General features: G+C 41.2%; 1 protein-coding gene across 2 annotated transcripts in view; it reads right to left on the bottom strand.

Moving 5' to 3' along the window:
• Window positions 1-20,360, bottom strand: part of WWC1 (WW and C2 domain containing 1) — a 74,279-nt gene that overhangs the window by 10,424 nt on the left and 43,495 nt on the right. For both annotated transcript variants that reach the window (XM_076350484.1, XM_076350485.1), the window contains exons 5-13: window positions 19,876-19,955; window positions 18,810-18,939; window positions 18,099-18,245; window positions 16,963-17,036; window positions 11,487-11,729; window positions 9,904-9,993; window positions 7,002-7,540; window positions 2,714-2,822; window positions 844-924 (exon numbers count right to left, since the gene is read on the bottom strand). In XM_076350484.1, coding sequence (XP_076206599.1) covers window positions 844-924; window positions 2,714-2,822; window positions 7,002-7,540; window positions 9,904-9,993; window positions 11,487-11,729; window positions 16,963-17,036; window positions 18,099-18,245; window positions 18,810-18,939; window positions 19,876-19,955 — 1,493 coding nt within the window. The remainder of the gene's footprint in view (window positions 1-843; window positions 925-2,713; window positions 2,823-7,001; window positions 7,541-9,903; window positions 9,994-11,486; window positions 11,730-16,962; window positions 17,037-18,098; window positions 18,246-18,809; window positions 18,940-19,875; window positions 19,956-20,360) is intronic.

The following is a 20,360-nucleotide window of genomic DNA, read 5'->3' as shown; positions in this document are numbered from 1 at the left end:
AACACAAACAAACAACGAAGAATTTACAAACGGGACAACACTATAATGGGACCATGGCTTGCCTATAGTTTGAAACAAAACGAGTTTCATATTACATCAAGTTTTGCTACCAGAACATCCAGAATTTAGAACAGTCCAGAACATCGAGAACTTAGGAATTCAGACACAATGATTTACAGATTTGTCCTAACACACATTGCTTTTCCTGGGGTCTAGCCAAGTTGCTGTATTGTAACTAAAACCTTTTGAAAGGCTTTATATAATGACTGTAATATAAAAAAGTTACAAGTAGAAATACCTGAAGTACAACAGTGAAGATGTTATGGGTAACCATTGTTTTACCGTTGATGGCCATGACGAGAGTTTTGCGCTACTTATTTTCCCTCAAATCATAAATAATCTTCCACTAAGTCATTTAAGGAAGATGCCTCTGTGCCTACCTTCCCATGCCTTACCCACTACTTGTGGGATTAAGGTTTGGTCTATGATTACGATTGCCATTTACTCTCAGCAGTTTTTCCCCCACAAGCTGCATGGCAAAGGAGACTGCAAGCCAGCAGGCGGCTTTCTCCAGCCCAGCACTGTCAGTGCTCCCATTGCTAGTTTGCACCCTCATACCACACTATCACCAGTTGATTTCCACTGACATGAAAGAGGATAACTGGGCCAAGGACCTCCTAGAGTCGAGTGTAATTCTCAATTACACTACAAAGAGGGCATTAGTTAGTTAATACTAATAGGACAGGATAAACAGGATAAGAAAACAGAAAGCACTATCTTTTAAATCCCATATATCATTCTTTCAATTTGAAGGAAAATCCAGTAAAAATGTGTAGTGCTTACCTCATTGCAATTTGCACTTTAGCTGTCCCAACTGCTTCTGTATCATCACTGTCAAACACCATCAATTCTGACACACATGGTCTGCAAGAAATCAAAGACAATTAAGGACTTGATTTCCCTCCTATTGAAGTGCTAGCATTTAGGTGATACAAGATCTTTTCCCTTCCATTCAGGGGTTGGGTATATGGATTTTGTAAAATTAGCAGCTAAAAGAAAGCCCATTTAAGAAGTAAGTGCAATCATCCTTAGAGGTATGTATTACAGTGCTTATCAGCAGAAAGTCATATGCCTTCCCCTTCACTGCCAAAAAAAGCCACACAAAAGACTGTACAAAAACAAGGCAGTGGGGGATTTTTACAGGGTTCCTTTGACTGGATTTTAGTAAAGACAGCTGACTGCCCAGCAACAGAAATAAGACTTAACAACTGCAATCCTGTCCTGCACCATGACAGCAAAAATTCTCAAATTTGATTAGATTTAAGTCATTCCTTTGTTTCTTTAAGAAATCAAACTTCCCTAAGCACATTAAAAGTGACAGAGTACACTGACTGGTCTTCCTTGAAACAGCTACCTGCATCATTTTCCTCCCAATGTACTCCTCCTCCAAAGTTTTATGCACTGAAAGTCCCCAAAGCTACATTCATTGTCTAATTGACTCAGAGGCTATACTGCAGCACATTAAAACAGGATTAGCATTCTTCTCTTCAAAGTATTTTCCATATTACTTAGCACTCTCTTGTATTTCATTACATTTCAGCTACAGAGGACAAATGCATTGCTCATCCTACCCTCACCATTTATTATAGGCATCAAAATGATACTGTAGTCCTTACAAAGGTTGGTAAGTCAACAACCTAAAGAACATTAAGTAACATCAGGCACGTGAGTGTGCATGGGATGCCTTCTGTAATTGTCACACGTTATCCCTCCTCCCCTGTCCGCAGAGCTCCCTGTCCCATTGAGGGGACACAGGGGCCCTAAGACACCCAACTGTCTGACTGCCTGGCTTGCACCCGTGAGGTCTGCTTTGACAAGAATGTGCAATGCTTCTGTAAGGTGAATTGTGCTGTAAACAAAAAATTACTCACTTATCTAGAGAATTAATGAAGATAATGAATGAACAGGGGGATGCGAGATGAGCAGTTTTTCACCTCTACAGTTGTGTCTTGCAACACATGACCCCATAATTCTTCTCAATGCCAATAAAATAGTGAGAAAATCCATGTTAGATGCAGCCAAACCAGGTATCAATAAGATCAGTACCTTCCAGAGAACTTTTTGTCAAGCTACCCCAGATAGCTTTAGCAAGCAGTAAGGGAGGTCCAGAAACCCAGCAAGAGCAGCGATGCCCAGCTCTGGCTATAAGCTATGCACTTAGGGGGAAAAGTCCTGCAGAAATCACATACTGGATCCAAGCACTCAGGAACTGCATCGCAGCACGTACACATCCATGAGGCAGTTCAAGGTGCTTCTGCTATCTTCCTTAAACATCCCAAAGTCCTCTCACACTGACTGAGGGCTGTCACTGACACCAGGCTGACTGACAGGAGGGGAACTTTACACCTGCCAGATGGCTCCACTACCCCCATCAAGGCAGCAGTCACAGCTTACCAGCACCTTCACAAACAGACCAGCTGTTCAAACAGTTCTCTGTGAGCTTGCTTTCAGCTACTTCTATTATGGGAAGCATGGGTCATTTTGATAATCAAATTCAGCCTGCTCCTAGTTTTTTCAGAAGTATTAAGAAATCTGAGATTGAGAACTTTAGCCACCAAATTACAAAAGAGATCATAACCAGCATTATTCCAGCTGACTCCTGTGTGCAAAGCTGAGTCATTGGCTTCTTTCTAGAGAGAGATCTGATGTCTACCTTTGTACAGACGCCTCATATACCCCGCTATCTCCAGCAACAGATTCATCAGACACTGCAGCTGACACACACGCCACCTTCAGTGCCGTCCCTCCAGCTGTATTTATACCTATCAGAAAAGCACAGAGGAAAATCAAAAACAGGTGTTAATGAAAACAAACTGTCTGGATCAGGAGCAGCTTTTTTCTTATCTTCCCCTTGAATTGCATTTTTTCCCCACCCAAGTATTGTTAAGCAACAGCACATTTCTGAAGACAGAGAACACAGGTAGGGCAGGCTGTGCTCAACAGCCACCGTCAAGTTAGTGCTTCAGGAACATGCCTGACTGCCCTGGAGAACAAAAAGCCCAGAGGAACAGCCTATGTGGTGGAGGTGAGAGTAGGGCTTCATTGCACAGTCAATGCCCATTTAATACTTGGGTCCTGCAGTAGCGTACCCACAGGCTGAGGTTACACGCTGGTTGTACTGAGTGCATTACAACTGGATACCCCTGCCACCTCCATGGGTGCAGGTCCTCGCAGACAACGCGAGGAGAGGCTTTCAAAGCACCTGAAGGGCAGGGAGGTACCCATGACAAGATGAGCAACATGCAGAAGAAGCAGAACTTGTGAATTCCAGTGAAGTTATAAATATGAACCAATAAAACAGCTTCTACTGCAACTCACCCTTAAGCAGGCAGTAGGCCTTCTGGTCCTAGCTACCCAGAGAGCAGCAGCAAGGCAAACGCTACTGACCAAGCTCTGGCCAAGTACGGATTATGCCGAGGGGTATATCCCACCTGGAGAGCTTATATCAAAAGTTTAGCTTCAAGAAGGGGAAACAGCAAAAAAATACACCCGCCTACCCCTGAACCCAAAAGTTTGACGTACAGAGGTCAGAAGATGGGTCTAGAAAGACCAGGTTAACTGGCTAAACATGGAGAGAAAGAGAGATTATAGGATTCAAAACAGCAGCCACACACAGGAATGCAGGGAGAAGGAGATAGGGAAGAGAAACTGGGGAAGTTGAAGCAAGGAGTTTTGCACAGAGGTGTTATCTCACTTTCTTGTGCTACAACACAGGAAAATATATGCCCTGGAAACTTCTGTAAATTCTGCATCTTTTCACTTGAACCATCACATTTCTGCAGATATATGCTTCAGCTGAGAGTCTGGAGAGCCCTGTCTGCCAAGGTGGCTAACAAGGGCTGGGACCTACCCAGCTCTTGGCTCTCCCTCTCTGGCAGGGCTTTGGGGCACCTGCTCCAAGGACAAGGAGGTGCCACATTGTCACAGTGGGAGCAGCTGTAACCCCATAGCAGACATGTGGCAACACACTCCCCTCCAAGGGGCTTTCATCTTTCTAAAGTGGTCCCTCTCTCCCATAGCCTTAGGAAAGCACATGCCCCCAAACCAATATATGGTTTCCATGCCGTATTTTCTTTATTACAAAGTGGGTTGCGGGGTTTTTTTTTTTGCACAGACTCAAAGCCACTTAAAGAATTAAACATGCATTTTAAAAAAAAAACATTGCTGCAAAAAGTGTGCAAGCTCAACATAGGCTTATGGAATAATATAAGGACTTGTTCTACAATCAACAGTAGAGGGTGCTACAGGTAAAACCAATATATTGAGTGCACATGTGCAATCTGGGCCCATTTATCCATGTATTTTTTGACACCACCACTGAATGGTATTTTTCATCTTGGTATTCCCATGGAACTGTTGGACATAAAAAAAAATGTCCAGACCTTTTCCCCACAGGCCAAACCACATAAATAAAAGTTAGCATCTGTAACACAATATATCAGTCATTAACTGAAACAAATGGATCCATTTAATACTGGCATTCACAGTTTAATCCATCCTCCCTCCTGCTGTGTGCAAGGGCCTGGCCCCTGCTGCACTCCACTTGCCCTGGCCTATGCTGGAGGTATGCGGGCAGGGTCAGAACTATGTCTCTTCTTTCCTCAGTGCTGCTTTGTAGCCCCCCATTCCATGGTTTTAATATGAAAATAATTTCTTCCCCACTGGCTGGCTTTCTAGATCAAGTTGTTTGAGTTTTACGCACCGCTCCCAGAAACGCCACTCCGGGAATCCCTCCGCATGAGGCTTCCTTACCAGGAAGGACACCGCAGGTAAGACTCCAGCAGGCTCAACCTCTGTCTCCCTCAATTGCCAATGCCATTTACTCATTTCAACCCAGAAAGTCTTCATTTTTGACCACTTCACCCGAGCACCGTGTGGCCAAGGGAGGTGAATACAGAGGGTGCACAAAACCCAGCAACGAAGTGGGTATCTGTTTGTACAACAATGCTAAAGCGTAAACCCGAATAAAGATGAACGGGTTCCCTGACAAGGATTCATCGTGCAGCCATCCTTTTCCTTACTTTTTTTGCGAAGGACTTGGAAGCTCAGCCCTGCAAGTTTTACACACAGACTGAACCTGTAACTTTTTCATGTGACTAACACAAAATTTGGATTTTCTGTTTTAAGTCTCTAAAGAGGTATCACGCTAAAAAAAGTTTATGGAAGAGTTCAGAAATTACTCAACTCCCTTCTATATTTTCAAGCAGGCAGATAGCACTTCCTATGTTTTTTCACCTTTTTTCCCCACTCATATCAGGAATATGAAGTTTGCTCTTCACTTCCTGCCATTTCCCCTTCCATGGGCTCTCCTGGACACACCATGACGAGGCCTTGAAGAACCATGTCATGCACTGTCCTCACATCCGCGCCATTTCCTCAGAGAATGCCAGACTCTGCCAGATTCCAGGGCTTGCTATTAGTTTCACCTACATCGCTCAGGTAAGAGAAGCAGCCTTAGTTCAGCCTCAAAGGTAGCAGGGACATCTTCTAACAGAAACAAAAAGCAAATCCCTCAGATATATACTATTCAGCTCTACTTACAGGAACACGTGAGCATGCTTTGCCCATGAGGCCGAGTACTGACCACCCCAGATCCAGCCACCACATTTCGGGTGTTACACTGAACCCCCCCACAAAATGCCTGAGGAATAAAATCTCATCTCATTATTGCCCTGAAATAAACTACTTATGGCGATTATTTTGTCTGCTGACTGGCTAACAGTAATAATCACTTAATCTGCTTAACACCTGAGCCTTGACAAATCTTGAAGAACTAAAAAGGTTAAAACTAATCAGCGCCCAGTTCTAATAAGAATAATTACTGTTTCCTACTCAAATGCATAATACCTTTTGCTTGTAGGAAAATGGTAGCTCAAAGGGGAAGAACTGCACTCATGTCTCTTTTGTATTTTAAATAGTATCAGCCTTCCTAATGCAGAAGGCAGTGATAACATGGTGCTAGTTCCCTTTATTCACATAGGCTGTTTTATAATCCTGTGAAAAACAAACAAACTGCACTGCTGGTTCATACGGCTACAGCTGGCAAGTTTATATTGCCTTCAAAGCTCTTCTTCACTGCAGTTACAAATCTCATTTCACTCATCTCCTTTGGATTTAACCCAACTACAGTCGCAAGGGCTTCAGACAGGCCCTAGCACGAGTGCCCTGACTGCTGCCTACTGCTTTCCATCCGCTTCAGCAGGGCCATCATTCTGAAAAGGGATGAACCCTTCCCACCCACCAATAAGCCATATGCATGTATGAGAACATCCACTATCTCTAAGTGTCTTATTTTATCACACTCACCATCTAAACACATTTTTGTTGCTAAGAGACCATCCTCCTCAAAGCAGCAGAAATTCAAGTACAGCCTTGACATGTCTGCTCAGCTGAAGTTAATAAATTCTTTGCCACTGATTTACTGGGAACTAGAGCAAGATGTTGTGTATGCTGAGGTGGCAGGGAAGGATTTTTATTATAATTTGTTAACTATTAAGCTAAATGCCTTTTTTCCAGTCTTCCTCAAAAGCTTGGCCAAAAAGTTTGTGTCAATATGGCATTACATGCCTCCCAATTTCAGACCCAAAACACTAGATGACATTCTGAATAGCTAAGTGCCAAATTAAATGAGGCATCCCACCACAACCACTTATATTTGCACATGAAATCCCTGTAATTTGTGTACACATGCATACAAGTACACTAAAAACACACCTAGATAGAGCCTTCTGCAAGACTCATCAGATCAGCAGTATTTTTTGTGTACAAATTAAAATAACAACCCTTTCTCCCAAGCAAGGTAGAACACACAGTTGAATACACTTTTCAACACAAAGGTATCAAGATGACTGACAGTTTTTTAAATACTTGCTTCTCAATGCTTTATAAACTACATTAAAAATAAATGCATGCATGTGTATGCAAATAGTTTGTTACCATACCTTGACCTAGATGTTTATCTCCTGCTCTAGGCTCTTCCAGCCTACAGTTGCCACTCCCAGTGTTAAGGGTGAGTTCTGAGAGATTTGTACTTATCTCTGCATCATCAAAATCCATATGGCTTGAAAAGGCATCACCAGCTAGGAGTGGGTCTATCACCAGTGGAGAGCAAGGTGGAGATGGAGAAGAGAGAGATGACCTTGGAGATAGCGATGTCATGGATTTTGGAGTACCAGACAATGATCTCAGAGCCTGTATGCGACTGGTGGTGTCTGCTTTGTGTGTTTTCGCTACTTCGTTTTCATGAATAGTGGTGATACAGCCTGACGGTCTAAATCCAGTGGCTCCTTCTAAGAGCAAGTCAAGCTTGTTTTGATAGTCCGAGTCCAACTGCTCCAACTGCTCTAGGTGCTCGTAGTAGAGATCAGTGAAACTGGCTGAGGTGGATGAGTCCTGGCTGGAGGTGGCAAGAGATCCTCTGCTAGATGCAAGAGAACCAGGGCTGCTGCTCGAGGAGAGGGAAAGCATGCTGGTGGAGAGACTGAAGGAAACAAGTCAGAAAACCATTATACCGTATCTCCTGATTTCTCAGGAAAACACTGCAATGTCACCAAATCTCTAAGCCCACGTGGTACAGTGGGCTTTTGCTTTGTTAGGTTAGGCCATATGCATTAGTCCCCACAACGATCCTGAACCAGTCTACCCAGCAGAAAAGTTGGGTCAATTTTCAGTAAAAATAATGTAGTTCATACACATTTTTCTACTCACCATATCAGCCTCATAAGAGTCCTTGTTTAGCCAAAACAACTCTAATGAATTGTTTCAAATTAATTAAAATTAGCAACAACATTCTCCTCCTGCATCTGCCTGGGAAAAAAAAAATCTATAGTTCCTGTTAATCTCCAAAGCAGACCACAAAAAACCAACAAGGCCCATGCAAGAAGATTAAGTTATTGCAACCAACTGTCCGTATGGAAATTTTCTTCCATTTGCCTCAGTCTTGGACCCCCAGCCAAAAGGCAATACCACAGCTGCCTGAGGGCCTGGAGCTGGCCCTCAGAGATCACAACAGCCAGCAGTTACCAGAAAACTGGCAGGATTTACCTACGTGAAAGACTGCTACATGAAATCCAGGGCCAGGAGAGGAAGGGAAAGAGTTGGGGCTGGGCTGTGAAATCAGTTCACACAAGTTATTTATCCCTAGAAATCTAGTTTCAGAAGATAAATGACAGCAAAATTAATTTTAAGCAGGTGCTGAATAGAAGTCTCTTCAAATGAGAAAGCCCAGACACCGCAGCACACTTTTCTGCTCAGAAGACCCAACAAATCCTGCAGTACCGACTACAACATATACAATCCCTAGAAATTCCATTTAAACCAAACACTCCTGCTCCAGACATTAAATACCTTGCTCGTTACTGACTATTTAAAGACCTTTAACCCTCACTTCAGATATGGATTAGCTATTGAAAAACGTCTGCATATGTGTAAGTGGCTTAAGTTGCCCCACTGAAAAACAGTGAGGATGTTAATAAGCCTAATAATTCCTTATTTATTATTTATGGGGTAAAAGCTAGAAGCTGTATTCATACAATTATGCCCATGACCTTATGCGAAAAAGGCAAGTATGCAGAATTTAGTATAATTTTGGCACAAAATGTCTTCTGCATTTGTATGACAGATGTGCACTGCATCATGTTTCTTCAAGAAAGCTTTTGGGTGAAACATAACTGAAACATGATAAATGTTTTTACATTTTGGCAGTATATATAGATCTGGTGAGGACTAATAAATTTACAGCTTGTCAGTGTATTTCACTATCAAAAGGGGGCTCAACTTCATTTGGTGCATACCTTTGAATGCCAGACATTTTGCATTATGGGGTTAATAACAAATGCTTATTCTTATGAAGGAGCATGCCAAGAACACTGGGCACATAGTTAGGAAGAAATTAGTTTCACATGCTTCTTGGTCACCTCAAAAGATCCCTAATCAGCTAGATGAAGTGAAAATATGACGCATTTCCACTGCATAAGAGCATCACAGATAGCTATTCTCCATGGTGGCTTATATACATGTCAGTCTCGCACTATGATTTTTCCAGTCTTTTCGGTGTCATCTTCACAACATGAAACAGAATCCAAGTGGAGCAGAAGCTACAAACAGAGTAAATTCAGTACACACTGATAGGAAAAACCTCAACCAAACAAAACCCCCACCAAACTCTCTTCCTAATCAAAAAAATAAAACCATAGTTTTAGCTAATGATGATTTGGCCTTACTGCCTGCAGTCACGCATTTGTCTGGAAAGAGTAATCCTATGCTCTTCCAAAACTACAGCCTGAACAACCAGCCCACATTACAACTGCAGAAACATTTCTATATACCACATGAACCACAGCAGATTCAGCGATATCTCAATACATTGCAAGCAACAGCACACTTGGAATTAATTTAATTTATAGAAGTATCACGACACTCATACATTAACAGCAGTTGCATTACTGATTCACTTCACTTGCTGTGTGAATTGTTAAGCTGTCCTTAACATATTTATTAATATAATACTTCAGTAATTCAAACATTAGTAAAAAAAGCTCAACTATCCTTAGTCACTTTAATGTTACATGTCCAAAATAGAAGGGATTGCAGAAACTCCTTCTGTTGTCAGTCAGAGGCACCACCACAAGGTTATTTATCCCATTCTAAAGCACCCATCTAAACTGAGTGGGACATATAATCCTCAAGACTTCGCTTTCCACTGACTACACAGGGGTCTGAGGTTACGACTGTAACTGAAAGGCCTTTTAGACCTCTCTGTTCGGAGATGAAATTGTTAGCAGAGAAAGGCAGTTATACCATGTGCAGTTAAAGGACCTATAACTTCTGTAAAAGGTTACATACCTTTTCAGCTGAGTGTGCAACATTGCAACTAATCGCGTTGTTTCTTCCAGTTCTCGGACTAGCTGATTTCTTTTGCTATTCAACTTCAATCTAAGAGAAGATAGAAGAAAAAGATGAGCTAAAGCAGCATTTACTATTTAAAATGAGGAGTACAGGAAAATTCTATTTTTTCTATGAAATCCTACAAAAGTTAGTAAGAATACACAGTATAACGTGGGACAGAATTTGGTCAAGATGCATAGGTGTTTACCAAGTTCCAATACTCTGCAGAATTCAATCCTGCAAACATTCACAACAGGGAAAATAATTACAGCTAGTACTATAAAAGTTAATGTTTCTAGGATCAGGCCTCAAAAAAAGTCTGGCAGATTTTGCTTGCTATACACCATTGCGTTCTTATACTTACTGTGCTAATAAAGGTGTAAATGCTTTCATTTGCTTTCAGTAAGGCCCACGGATGACTAAGGTTTACATGATTTAGTTATTAACCATCGCATTACAACTTTACATAAATTACGGACTTTAGCAACATCTCAGTTTTATTTCACACCTGAATTGGTTCAAGACACAAACACATGCACTTGGGTGCTCATTCTCTAACTTAACAGGCCTCTGGACAAGAAATCCTTCTCCAGAAACATACTGTTTCTTTGGCACACTAGAACTGGACCATATTCCTAAAAATCACAAATGGAAGTGTTTGTCCTACAGCAAGACCAGAAACATTTGTCAAACCACAGATGTTTCAGGCTGGTAAAAGTCCTGCAGCTGAAACATCTGAAATGCCTACATTTTTCCAGCATGATAAAACCATCAAAAGACTATGTAGAAAATTGGTGTAGTCTGGACACTGAGCATGTAGAAGAAATGAAAATATAGAGCCACAGAGAGTGAATGCAACACACCTATTCCATATATATTCAAGAGACTGCAGCTAAAAGTAACATTACCATAGCCACCCACATTAATACATCCAGATTGTAAAGCGCTTGTAGGCAATGCCTAAGATTGCCTAGGATGAACACCATTCATCCTCATTGTACATCCCCATGAGATCTCCCCCTGCAATACAAGTAAAATTAGGGAGGATAGCTGGCATTTTTTTCAGCTAGTTCAGATTCACAGGATATTCCATGCAACTCCCACAGCCCTGTCAAATACCAGTTCCTACAGGAATTGCATACAAGGATGCTCAGAACAAACAACAAATTCTTAAAATTTAAAATTCCATCTGTTGACATTTACCAAGCTCCAGACTGCACAGCAACTGTAGAAGCCGCTGCGAGGAGCTGGCTGCACACAGAAACATTATAGTACACAAACATTATACTGGGCTATTTTGAGCATTTCTTACATTCTCATACAGGATCCATTTGTAGGAACAACAACCTTTCCCCACTTCGGGAGTAAGACTTGAGGGCGGTTTCTTTTGGGAGATGATTTCAGAAACCTTGTAAGTAGAAATGGTCTCCTGGAAAGCTGAGGGCACGCTGCTATCAGCATTCAGCCAGGGTATGTTGCTGCTTGTTCCCAATTACCTCTCATCCAACAAGGCAAGCTCTGTCCTACGCCCAGTAACCCACCTCTCAGTTAGAGCTTTGCTCTGAGTGTCTCTAGCAGCCTGAAGGTCTTCCTCTAGGCGCCTTCTCTCCATCTCCAGTCTCTCCACCTCCCCTCGAGTCCATTTCCTGGGGCTAATAAATCGCATTTCTTTTAAGAGCTCCTCCTTCTCATTAATTAACATCAGACGATCCCGCTCAGAGTCTAGCACACCAGGCCAGGCCTCACTGTCAAGCTTAGCCAGTTGTATTTTCAGGTTTGCTATTCTGCAGAAAAAAAAAAAGGCAGTTATTCCACGAGGAGTGTCTGAGCTACTGCTCCAGACACAAAGGTGCACCACAACCACCACATCAGACGACTCTCAGCTCAGGGACAACTACCCTCACCCTCATGCCCTCCTTACCAGGGTGCTGTCAAGTGATGGCACCGCCAGGAGGTTGACACGCAGAACGGGATTTTAACTCAGGTTTGCTCTCAATGGTAAGCTAAGTCTCTAGCTAACCTGCAGTGCCCACCAGTCAGGGAATAGTGTAACAGAAGCTCTGTATCTCGAAAAAAGCTGTCAGATATACTACAGGGTGTTTCATATGCCTTACAGCTAATGACCTCACAGTACTTGGTGTGGAGAGTATTCATGTGGTAGATATCTGATCTTTAATCAGTTTTATGGAAAAGAACTGTATACTCTCCATATACGATTCAGATAGGCTGATAAAAAGCAGTGGTTACTCAAAAGTTTAGAAACTAATTTTGCCTTTACAATGAGGAAGTTAATCATCTGCATGCTGCTACTGGAAGAATCCAACTATTGACTCAACAGTAAGCATTTTGGACACATTAAAGAGCTACGCTACTTCTTGTGCAACACACACCTGAGGATGTGAAGAACTGAAGAGGCAATATGAACCTACCTACATCCAGAGCCGCTTATTTGCATGAAATTTAAAGTCTATTTTCATTAGAGGTATCATTCCAGATTTCAGTTTAAAGTCTGGTTCACTAATCCTGCAGCACCATACCACATTATCTCAAGCAGGAAGATGACTACTAAAAGCAAGGGCAATACACATCTAGAATTTAGCAAGAGCTCTGATGGACAGCAGAGGAGAGCACAGCTTGTGGCAGGTAAGGAGGCTTGCTCACCTCAACTATCTGCACATTCCCCAGCTCCCAAGTATCTGAACTGCTCAGTTAGCTCCACAAATGATCGACTTTGCAATGCAACATACAGAGGGAAGCAAAAAATCAGCAGCAGGCCAGAATACAGAACCAATGGTAGTAATGTCAGCCTTCCCAAAGCAAGTTGTCTCCTTTGAACTCACTGACCTACAACTCTCCATGACCTGATGGGGTGATCATGGTAGTCTGGTGAGAAACAATAGTACCGCTAAAGCTAAGTTACCAAGGACTTGCATTTCTAGAACTCGCACAACCAAAAATGATCGAGTGGGGAGCAGGGAATGGGGAGGGAAGAATGGGCTGGGGTGGAAAAATTACAAAAACTTAGAAGGCAAACAAGGAGAAAAAGTATTTTGCAATACAAGGCAAGTTATTTGCAAAAATAATTCACCTGACTGAAGACCAGAGAGCCAAGGCATACATGCCCCTTCATGTGATTAACTCGGGTTAATTTCTCACTCAGGTTTAGCAAACACGTAAGAAATGGAAGTGAAATGCTGTACATGTAAAATGAAAGTCCAATATTCATCTCCCTTTGAAATGGCTTTGTGATCTGGTGACAGAATTACTGGACTTAAATTGGGCACAACAAATAGTTGCGGGTACTAATCTCTTTCCAGAGATGCGGATTTCCAGAATTTGGTTTATGCTACAGAAACGCACAGGATGGTGCACACTTCCTCCAGCAAACCAGCACACATGCAGGCACAGAGCAAACTGAATGCCAACTAGCAAAATCAAAGTGTGTGAAGTAATAAGATGCAGATCTGGGCAGCAGCAGCTACACGACTGCTGAATGGCCTTGAAGAATAAAGCTTTGTCTTCCAAGCTCCGGAGGCCAAGAAGAACTCGAGCCCCGAGAGAGCCTGTGAAGGGTTAGGCTCACACAGACTGACCTGCCTCCTCCATCACAGGAGACAGACTAGAGATCACCTTTCTGAAGAGAAGCCTCACTTTCTGTAAACCCATTTCCCACAGCAGGTTGCTTACTCTAATTAAAGTTCCATAATTGATAGATATTCAGCTCAGCTATTTTTAGGTCTTCTTAGGAGCTGTTTTGTTTTTGAGTGCCTGATTAAGTGCAACACTGTGCTCCAATGAAGAATTAACAGTGGCATTAATTCATAATCCAAGAATTCCTCTGTGCATTTTAAAGGGATATGAGTTTAAGAGGATTGGCTGGCATTAATCTGATCACTTTTGGCATACATTTGCATGGATATGGCTTTTCCACTGGAATTTGTTCCCTATGCATTTCCGAGTCTAACAGCTTTGTTAAACTAACCTCAAGTTTTACCTTTTGTAAATGATCATTTTTTTCCCCTTCTCAGTTAAAAGGAGGTTTATGTATTCTATTTTTCCAATAAAACAGCATCATTACAAAAGAAATGCTTTGCAGACTGCCTGGCATTTGGCTGAAGACTCCAGCCCTTCAGCATTCGCTGACCGAGTCTGAACTATATCGTTGCCGAGCCATGCTAGGTTTGCATTGCAAAGAAACCAGCAATACTGGGCTCAGGTCACACAGTCTTTCTGAATAGCCACTAGCTTGCAAGACTGAACAAAACACAGAACAGGAAGCTCAAGTTTTATTTAACTGTTTTCTTCTTACCTGGAAAAGGTAGTTAGATGATTTATTCATTGTCATATCAAGTCTCTTTTTTTTTTTAACTGGGGAAAGCTGGCACTTATCTGTGATACAGGCATAACATGTAAAATTTTTAGTCTCTTCGGAGATCGTTCAGAGCACATGCGTCTCCACAGAAGCGTACATTAAGATGTGCATCCACAACCAGTAATTAACAATCCTATATCAGATCAGCCTCTGTTCTTCAGAAAAAAAAAAGTGGGAGGTGTGGTCTAAAAACTGACCAGTCAAATACCCACCATTGTTGCAATGCTGCTAAATGTGACTTTGAAATATTCCATCTTAGATTATAAAATATACTTTTAAAAGCTCAGCATTACCACCAGTCACACAACACCCAAGCTGACAGTTTAACTGTTGAAGGAACTAAACCAGTGCACAGAGTGCAAGTGCTACACAACTGAGTTACTACTCTATGTCTGAAATTGTACAACATAATTTAGTTCCATCTCTGATTACATTTATGCTGCAGTAGCTATCTCCTTGTTAAGATGTAGTACTGACATCTCTTTTGACATGATACCCATTATCAGTTTCCAAACCAATTAAGCTAAAGGTTTGTCACTGCAGTTGCTCTTTGTTCTTTTTTGCAGGTTTAACGTTATCTGTTCTAGGGCTCTTGTCTCATCGAGTCGTGAAAGAAAAGGACTTAGTGGTGGGTAAGGAAACAGGCAGAATTGTACCCTGACAGTTCTGGCGTGGTGAAATGCAGCAGGATATTCACCTACATTTGTGGCTTTAGACTGGTCCACAACAATACTATAAACAGCGTCTGCTACAGTCCACTTTCAAAATCACCATCCCTTTATAAATCTAGTAGTTCTAACCTAACTAATATGGGATCATCTTGACTTCAAGGCCTTAAGTTTTATCTTTCCAGATATTGCAGAGCTAATAAGACAGATGTATTTCCACCATTTGGCTCCCTTCATAATATGTGCATGGGCAAAGTACTTGCTCTTCTATTGTGTTTTTGGAACGTATTTTAATATTGTGCTGCGGGGACAGGAAATACTTCTAACATCACAAGGAGGAATTTTCACAGGAGCAGAAGGTTCCTTGTGAGTCACTATATCCATAGTATTGTTCCAGCTTAAAACCAGTTAAGGTATTTGTTTCTGCAGCTCCTACTAAAGACTATGCCAAAACCACAGTGCTCTGATAGCTGGAGATCTTTTCATTTTAGCATCAATTATTCATGCCTATTCAGACCCATCTTTCCTCATGATAATGTTTTTTAAACTCTGAGAAAATCTATAGATAATCTAAGACAGACATGAGGTATCAAACCTTCTTTAACTGCAAGGCAGTGCTGTATGCCCTTCGTCACTACTTCAAATGAATTATTGTGCTGCCTTTATGAAGTTCTGTCTCTTTTTAAAGAGCGTATTAATGATCTCAGGTTTGTCATTATTCACTCGCCCCTCCTTGGAAAAGATACAGGCTAAAGTAAGAGTGCTCCACTTCAATCTGAAGATACAAAGTCAGTGTGAATTAAATTGCAATCTTGAGCAAAGCTTAAAAGTAAAGAGCAGTTTTAACATTGAAAAATTAACTACTGCATCTGGGGGGTTAATATTAATGTTGTTTTAAAAAGACACAGAAAGATTTGAATATCAAGGTAGATGTTCATCTTGGATTGGCAAAATAGACAGTTCTGATAAAATTAAACCTAGGAAGAAAAGTAAGCTCATGTCAAAAAGCAACTGGGCATACAGTCTTTGTCAACTGTCACAGATACAGATCAAATTTTACGCCACTGAGAAACATGGCCTATTGACCATGCCAATACACTAAAAAGAGAACGTTATGAGTAACCTCAGCCTTAAAGCTCTTATCTCTAACCAGAAACTGGAGAAAAAAACCCTTCTCTTTGCATATATCGCAAGTACAGATTGTACCATGCATCTGAAGTTTGTTTTTCTGGAATTGCAAATCCCTTTAGAGCAGTTAAAATTGAAATCACCACCACTGATGGTTACATTGCTGAACAAGGACTAGCCCAGCCAAAGTCTAAATATCACTTGGTGGTTTTTCATTTAACTAGAGTATTTATCCATAAAAATACAGGTACTATCTAAACAGTTGAGTTAGCTATTATCTATTAAAAAAGTAAAGCCCAGAAAACTTTTGCCTAAATTAGCATGCTAAGTAGATATGAATTTTTTAAATCTATTCTTCATTCATCTCAGATGAGAGGGCAAGGGTGAAAACATACATTCTTACAGATAAGCAGACGAGCTCTGAAATTGTAGTCATTGACCATATTTTGATATGTTAGGTGTTAACACAATATACATTCCTCCTTATCTGACTTAAAGCCATGCAAGCATTCATTTCATTTTGAATAAGGTAAGGAGATGCCTTGCAGTACAGTCTCCTTATTAGGAATGGGGAAGCATTGGCAACAGGTAGCAAAACCACTTATGTCCCCACAGGTGTGGCCAGACTGAATTCTTCATGTATTAGTCACTCCTTAGTAATTTCTAGGATGGTTATTTATTTCTTGAATGATAACGTTGGCCCAGAAAGCCTATTGCCTCACTTGCTCAGAAATTACCATGTTTGTTTAGCAGTAACGCTGGGTTTCAATCTGAGTGGCACCTTTTCTAGTGAAACATATCTTCAGAATAAGCTGTGTGACAGCCAGAAGGTACAGTCTAAAGAATTACCTTCTCTTTGCTTCTTCATATTGAAGGCGTAATCTCACTTTCTCAGCCAACTGGTTATTGCTGCTGGTAATAAACTGAGACACAAAATATAAAATCAGCAAGTTAGTAACCACTCCTCTTTTGATATTCCCTATTGAAATTGATGATGATACAAGTTACACTTGCTCTTGTCAAACTCATTTACTAGTTAAACCAATCACAGAATAGGAAAATTTTGCCTTTGATTAAATTTTTCATGATTGCTTCAAATACTTAAAAACCCACAAGATTCAGAGGCTCTTTCTGGCCTAGTTTATCAGAAAAAGAAAGTTTACCACATCTCTCTTGGGCTTCTATTTTCATGCAAACAGAAATAGCTTTGTAATCTGTCTTCTTAAATGCTGTTTGCAATCTTTAAATGCTGCGTTGCATTTTGTTTTGGATGATATCTTGCTTTGGTTGTAAAGTCTTAAAGACAAGGGACATCCCATCACGCCCAAATCTGCAGATCTTTAGTCACATGTGTGGCCCTGACTGAAAGCGGCTGCAAACATTTAAGTAAAAGTTCACAGGAGAGGCTTCCGTGATGTCCTGTGAGACATATGATGTATCCACAGCGCTGATCGAGTCCTTGCTCAGGCTGGCACCAACCTGACAGTTATGATCCTGTTGCACAAGGAGGACTGAAGGTTTATGAGTACTACACATGTTTGATAGCATCAAAATATCTGCACATATGCTATCATTCTCCCTCGTAACACACTAAAAGCCAAATGCACTCTTAAGGGAAGAGTCCTCATTAGAGCTTAGCCCATACGTAGCTGCTGAATGTTTCTTGCCTAGTAGCATATCACTGCTACGAAGAGCTAAGGGAATATTTGTATAACAAGAAGCTACACCTACAGGCAAAATAAAACTTCCTTCCCTTTTATTCCCACCTGGGTTGTTCTAATAGAGGCAGTGTGGGGAAGCAGCAGGTTGCCTTTAGAGATACGTTAACACTGCACACAAAAATGAATGTCACGCTGAAGTTTAAACCAGGAGAAGGTACCATTTCATAAATACTTGCCCATGCTTGGAAACTCGTACTAAGGCAGTACTACATATAGTTCAGAGGAATGTCTCCACATGCACTTGGTTTCTCACACATTACTCACGTTTCCCGAAACATCCGTCTGGGAGCTGACATCCAGGTACTGCCGGGGTAACAAAGGGCTGGAGCTTTCCACAGACACGCCGCTGGCCCACAGGTCTGACTGGGATCCTCTGTCATTCACAAAGCTGTCTTTTAACCTGGCTAAGCTCTAAAACCATAAAGTCATGAGGTGAGCTCACTTCTGCTCAAAGTACCTTGGCAGCTCCATAGCTTTAGCCTAAACTACATGATTAAGATCTGACCGTGTTTACTGTGGGCACTCAGACCCCGCAAACACGAGGTCAGGCATGGCTGGACTGCACCTCCCACAGCATGAACCAGCCCACAGGCATTAGCACACCATTTTGCCCAGACAGACAGGCTCTGTGCTGCAGATGGCAGACCAAGTGAGCCACAGTGTTTTCATGGCTTCTCCAGATCTGTTCTTTGACAGCAGTACAGTCACACCGGTTCATTCTTGACCAATAAACCCTGAGACAAACACTCATCTCTAAGCAAGTGCTTACTGCTGTTAGTTGCTATGTTTTATACTTCTTATTTCCAGGATCTGAAGAACAAAAAGGCTGCAGTCCAACCACAATACAGAACTAATTTATGTTAATAAAAATCTCGATCACATATCTGAAATACAAAATACTTAAATTACTTCTCAGAAATTCAATCTGATAGCAATGGAGACACGAAATACTATAAAGTCATCCTGTTTCAACACCTGAATGAGATCTTGTTTTTCCTTCTCCCCTGATGTGATAGCCTTCTTGAGAGCTTTCATTTCACTTAAAATGGCTTGTGCTTCATCAAGTTTGTAGCCACCTTGAGTATCAGACATTTTCATGTCAATTCTGCATGGAAATGTAAAAAAAAATACAGTAAGCTAACACTTCATAGTCCAGTTAATTTAATCATCCCAGATGCAGGCATCTTGACATTAAGTTTTAAGAAAAACACACTCCGAAATATAACAAAGACAGCAGAAGGAACAAAGAACCCCACTCATCATCACCTAAGTTACTCCACTCAGAAGTACGTTAAGCTTCAGAACTCTGATTTTAGCCATATCATCTCTTTGACTCCTTAGGGAGGACAAAGATGCACACGAAACCCCCAAAACAGTAGGTTTGGGCAGATCACTGCTAGTTACCTTGTTTCTAACCCAGAGAGGATCAACTTAGCCATCTATGAGAACTACCTTATTTTCAGCCATGATTTCAAAAACCAGGCATAGATCTCATGCACAGATGTATTTGCTTGCACAACCTAATTACAAGCTGCCTCATCCTTCCCTCTCCTCAAAGGAATTCTACCACAGTTGACATTTATAATAAATAAGATATTAACCAGTGACATTATTTAAAACATGCCAGATGTCTATTCGTACAAAGGTAAGTACCTGAAACTTTTTCTCCCCTTCCACTCCACCCCAAATTTTTCCTCAGTGCCCTAAAACAATAGCTCTTACAGTTAAGACAATAGGCTGTACTGCGTCATCCATATTGAGCAATACTGAGTAAAACAGAATACCATTTAACTGGCGAGATCCTGGTTCAAAATCTTTTTGCCATGAAGTCAGTTATGATGCGGTCGATCACATAGAGGCATTGATTTGAGATAACTACCCCCATGTCTGTGTACTGCTTTCAGTTGCATATGCCTAAAGATAGCAGCAGCAACATATTTCAGCTTACGTTATTTAGGCACCTATTTATAAACGTAGAGGGGGATGCATTACAAGCCAGAGATGTTCTACACTGAAAATAAGATCTTGAGAACAAACTCACTTCTTCAGTGTTTGAAATCCATGCTCTTTGTACTGAAGCTCTTGCTTCATGTGAGCTACTTCTCTCTTGAGTTTATTAACCTGTAACAAGGTGTCACATTTTTAGAATGAAACTTTACATGAACATTTAGGTACAGCATTACCCATTCAATTCAAAACTTACTCAGTGTAGACAGTACTCCAAACAAAGTTTCCAGATAATCAGTTCATCTCAACAGCAGCTAACAGCCCTGACTGCATCCTCATCAGGACATTATCACTGGCTAGGGATTTATGCAGTACCCAGATATTACACCACTTAATAAGGGGCTCAAGGGAAGTTTGAACCTCATAAGCAGAAAAGCTGAGAAAAATTCAACAGACAGGAACGAAACACATGTCGATTTTACTCAGTAATGTTTAAAACCTTCCCAGTCATTAAAAAAAAACGTTAAGCATCAGGACAGGAGTTACACTGCATCGATAGAAGCCATCCTCCAAGATACC

The sequence above is a fragment of the Aptenodytes patagonicus genome, chromosome 12 (genome assembly GCF_965638725.1).
Source record: "Aptenodytes patagonicus chromosome 12, bAptPat1.pri.cur, whole genome shotgun sequence".
Taxonomy (NCBI): Eukaryota; Metazoa; Chordata; class Aves; order Sphenisciformes; family Spheniscidae; genus Aptenodytes; species Aptenodytes patagonicus.
The sequence above is the reverse complement of the archived record's forward strand: the minus strand, read 5'-3'. Positions and strand labels throughout refer to the sequence as shown.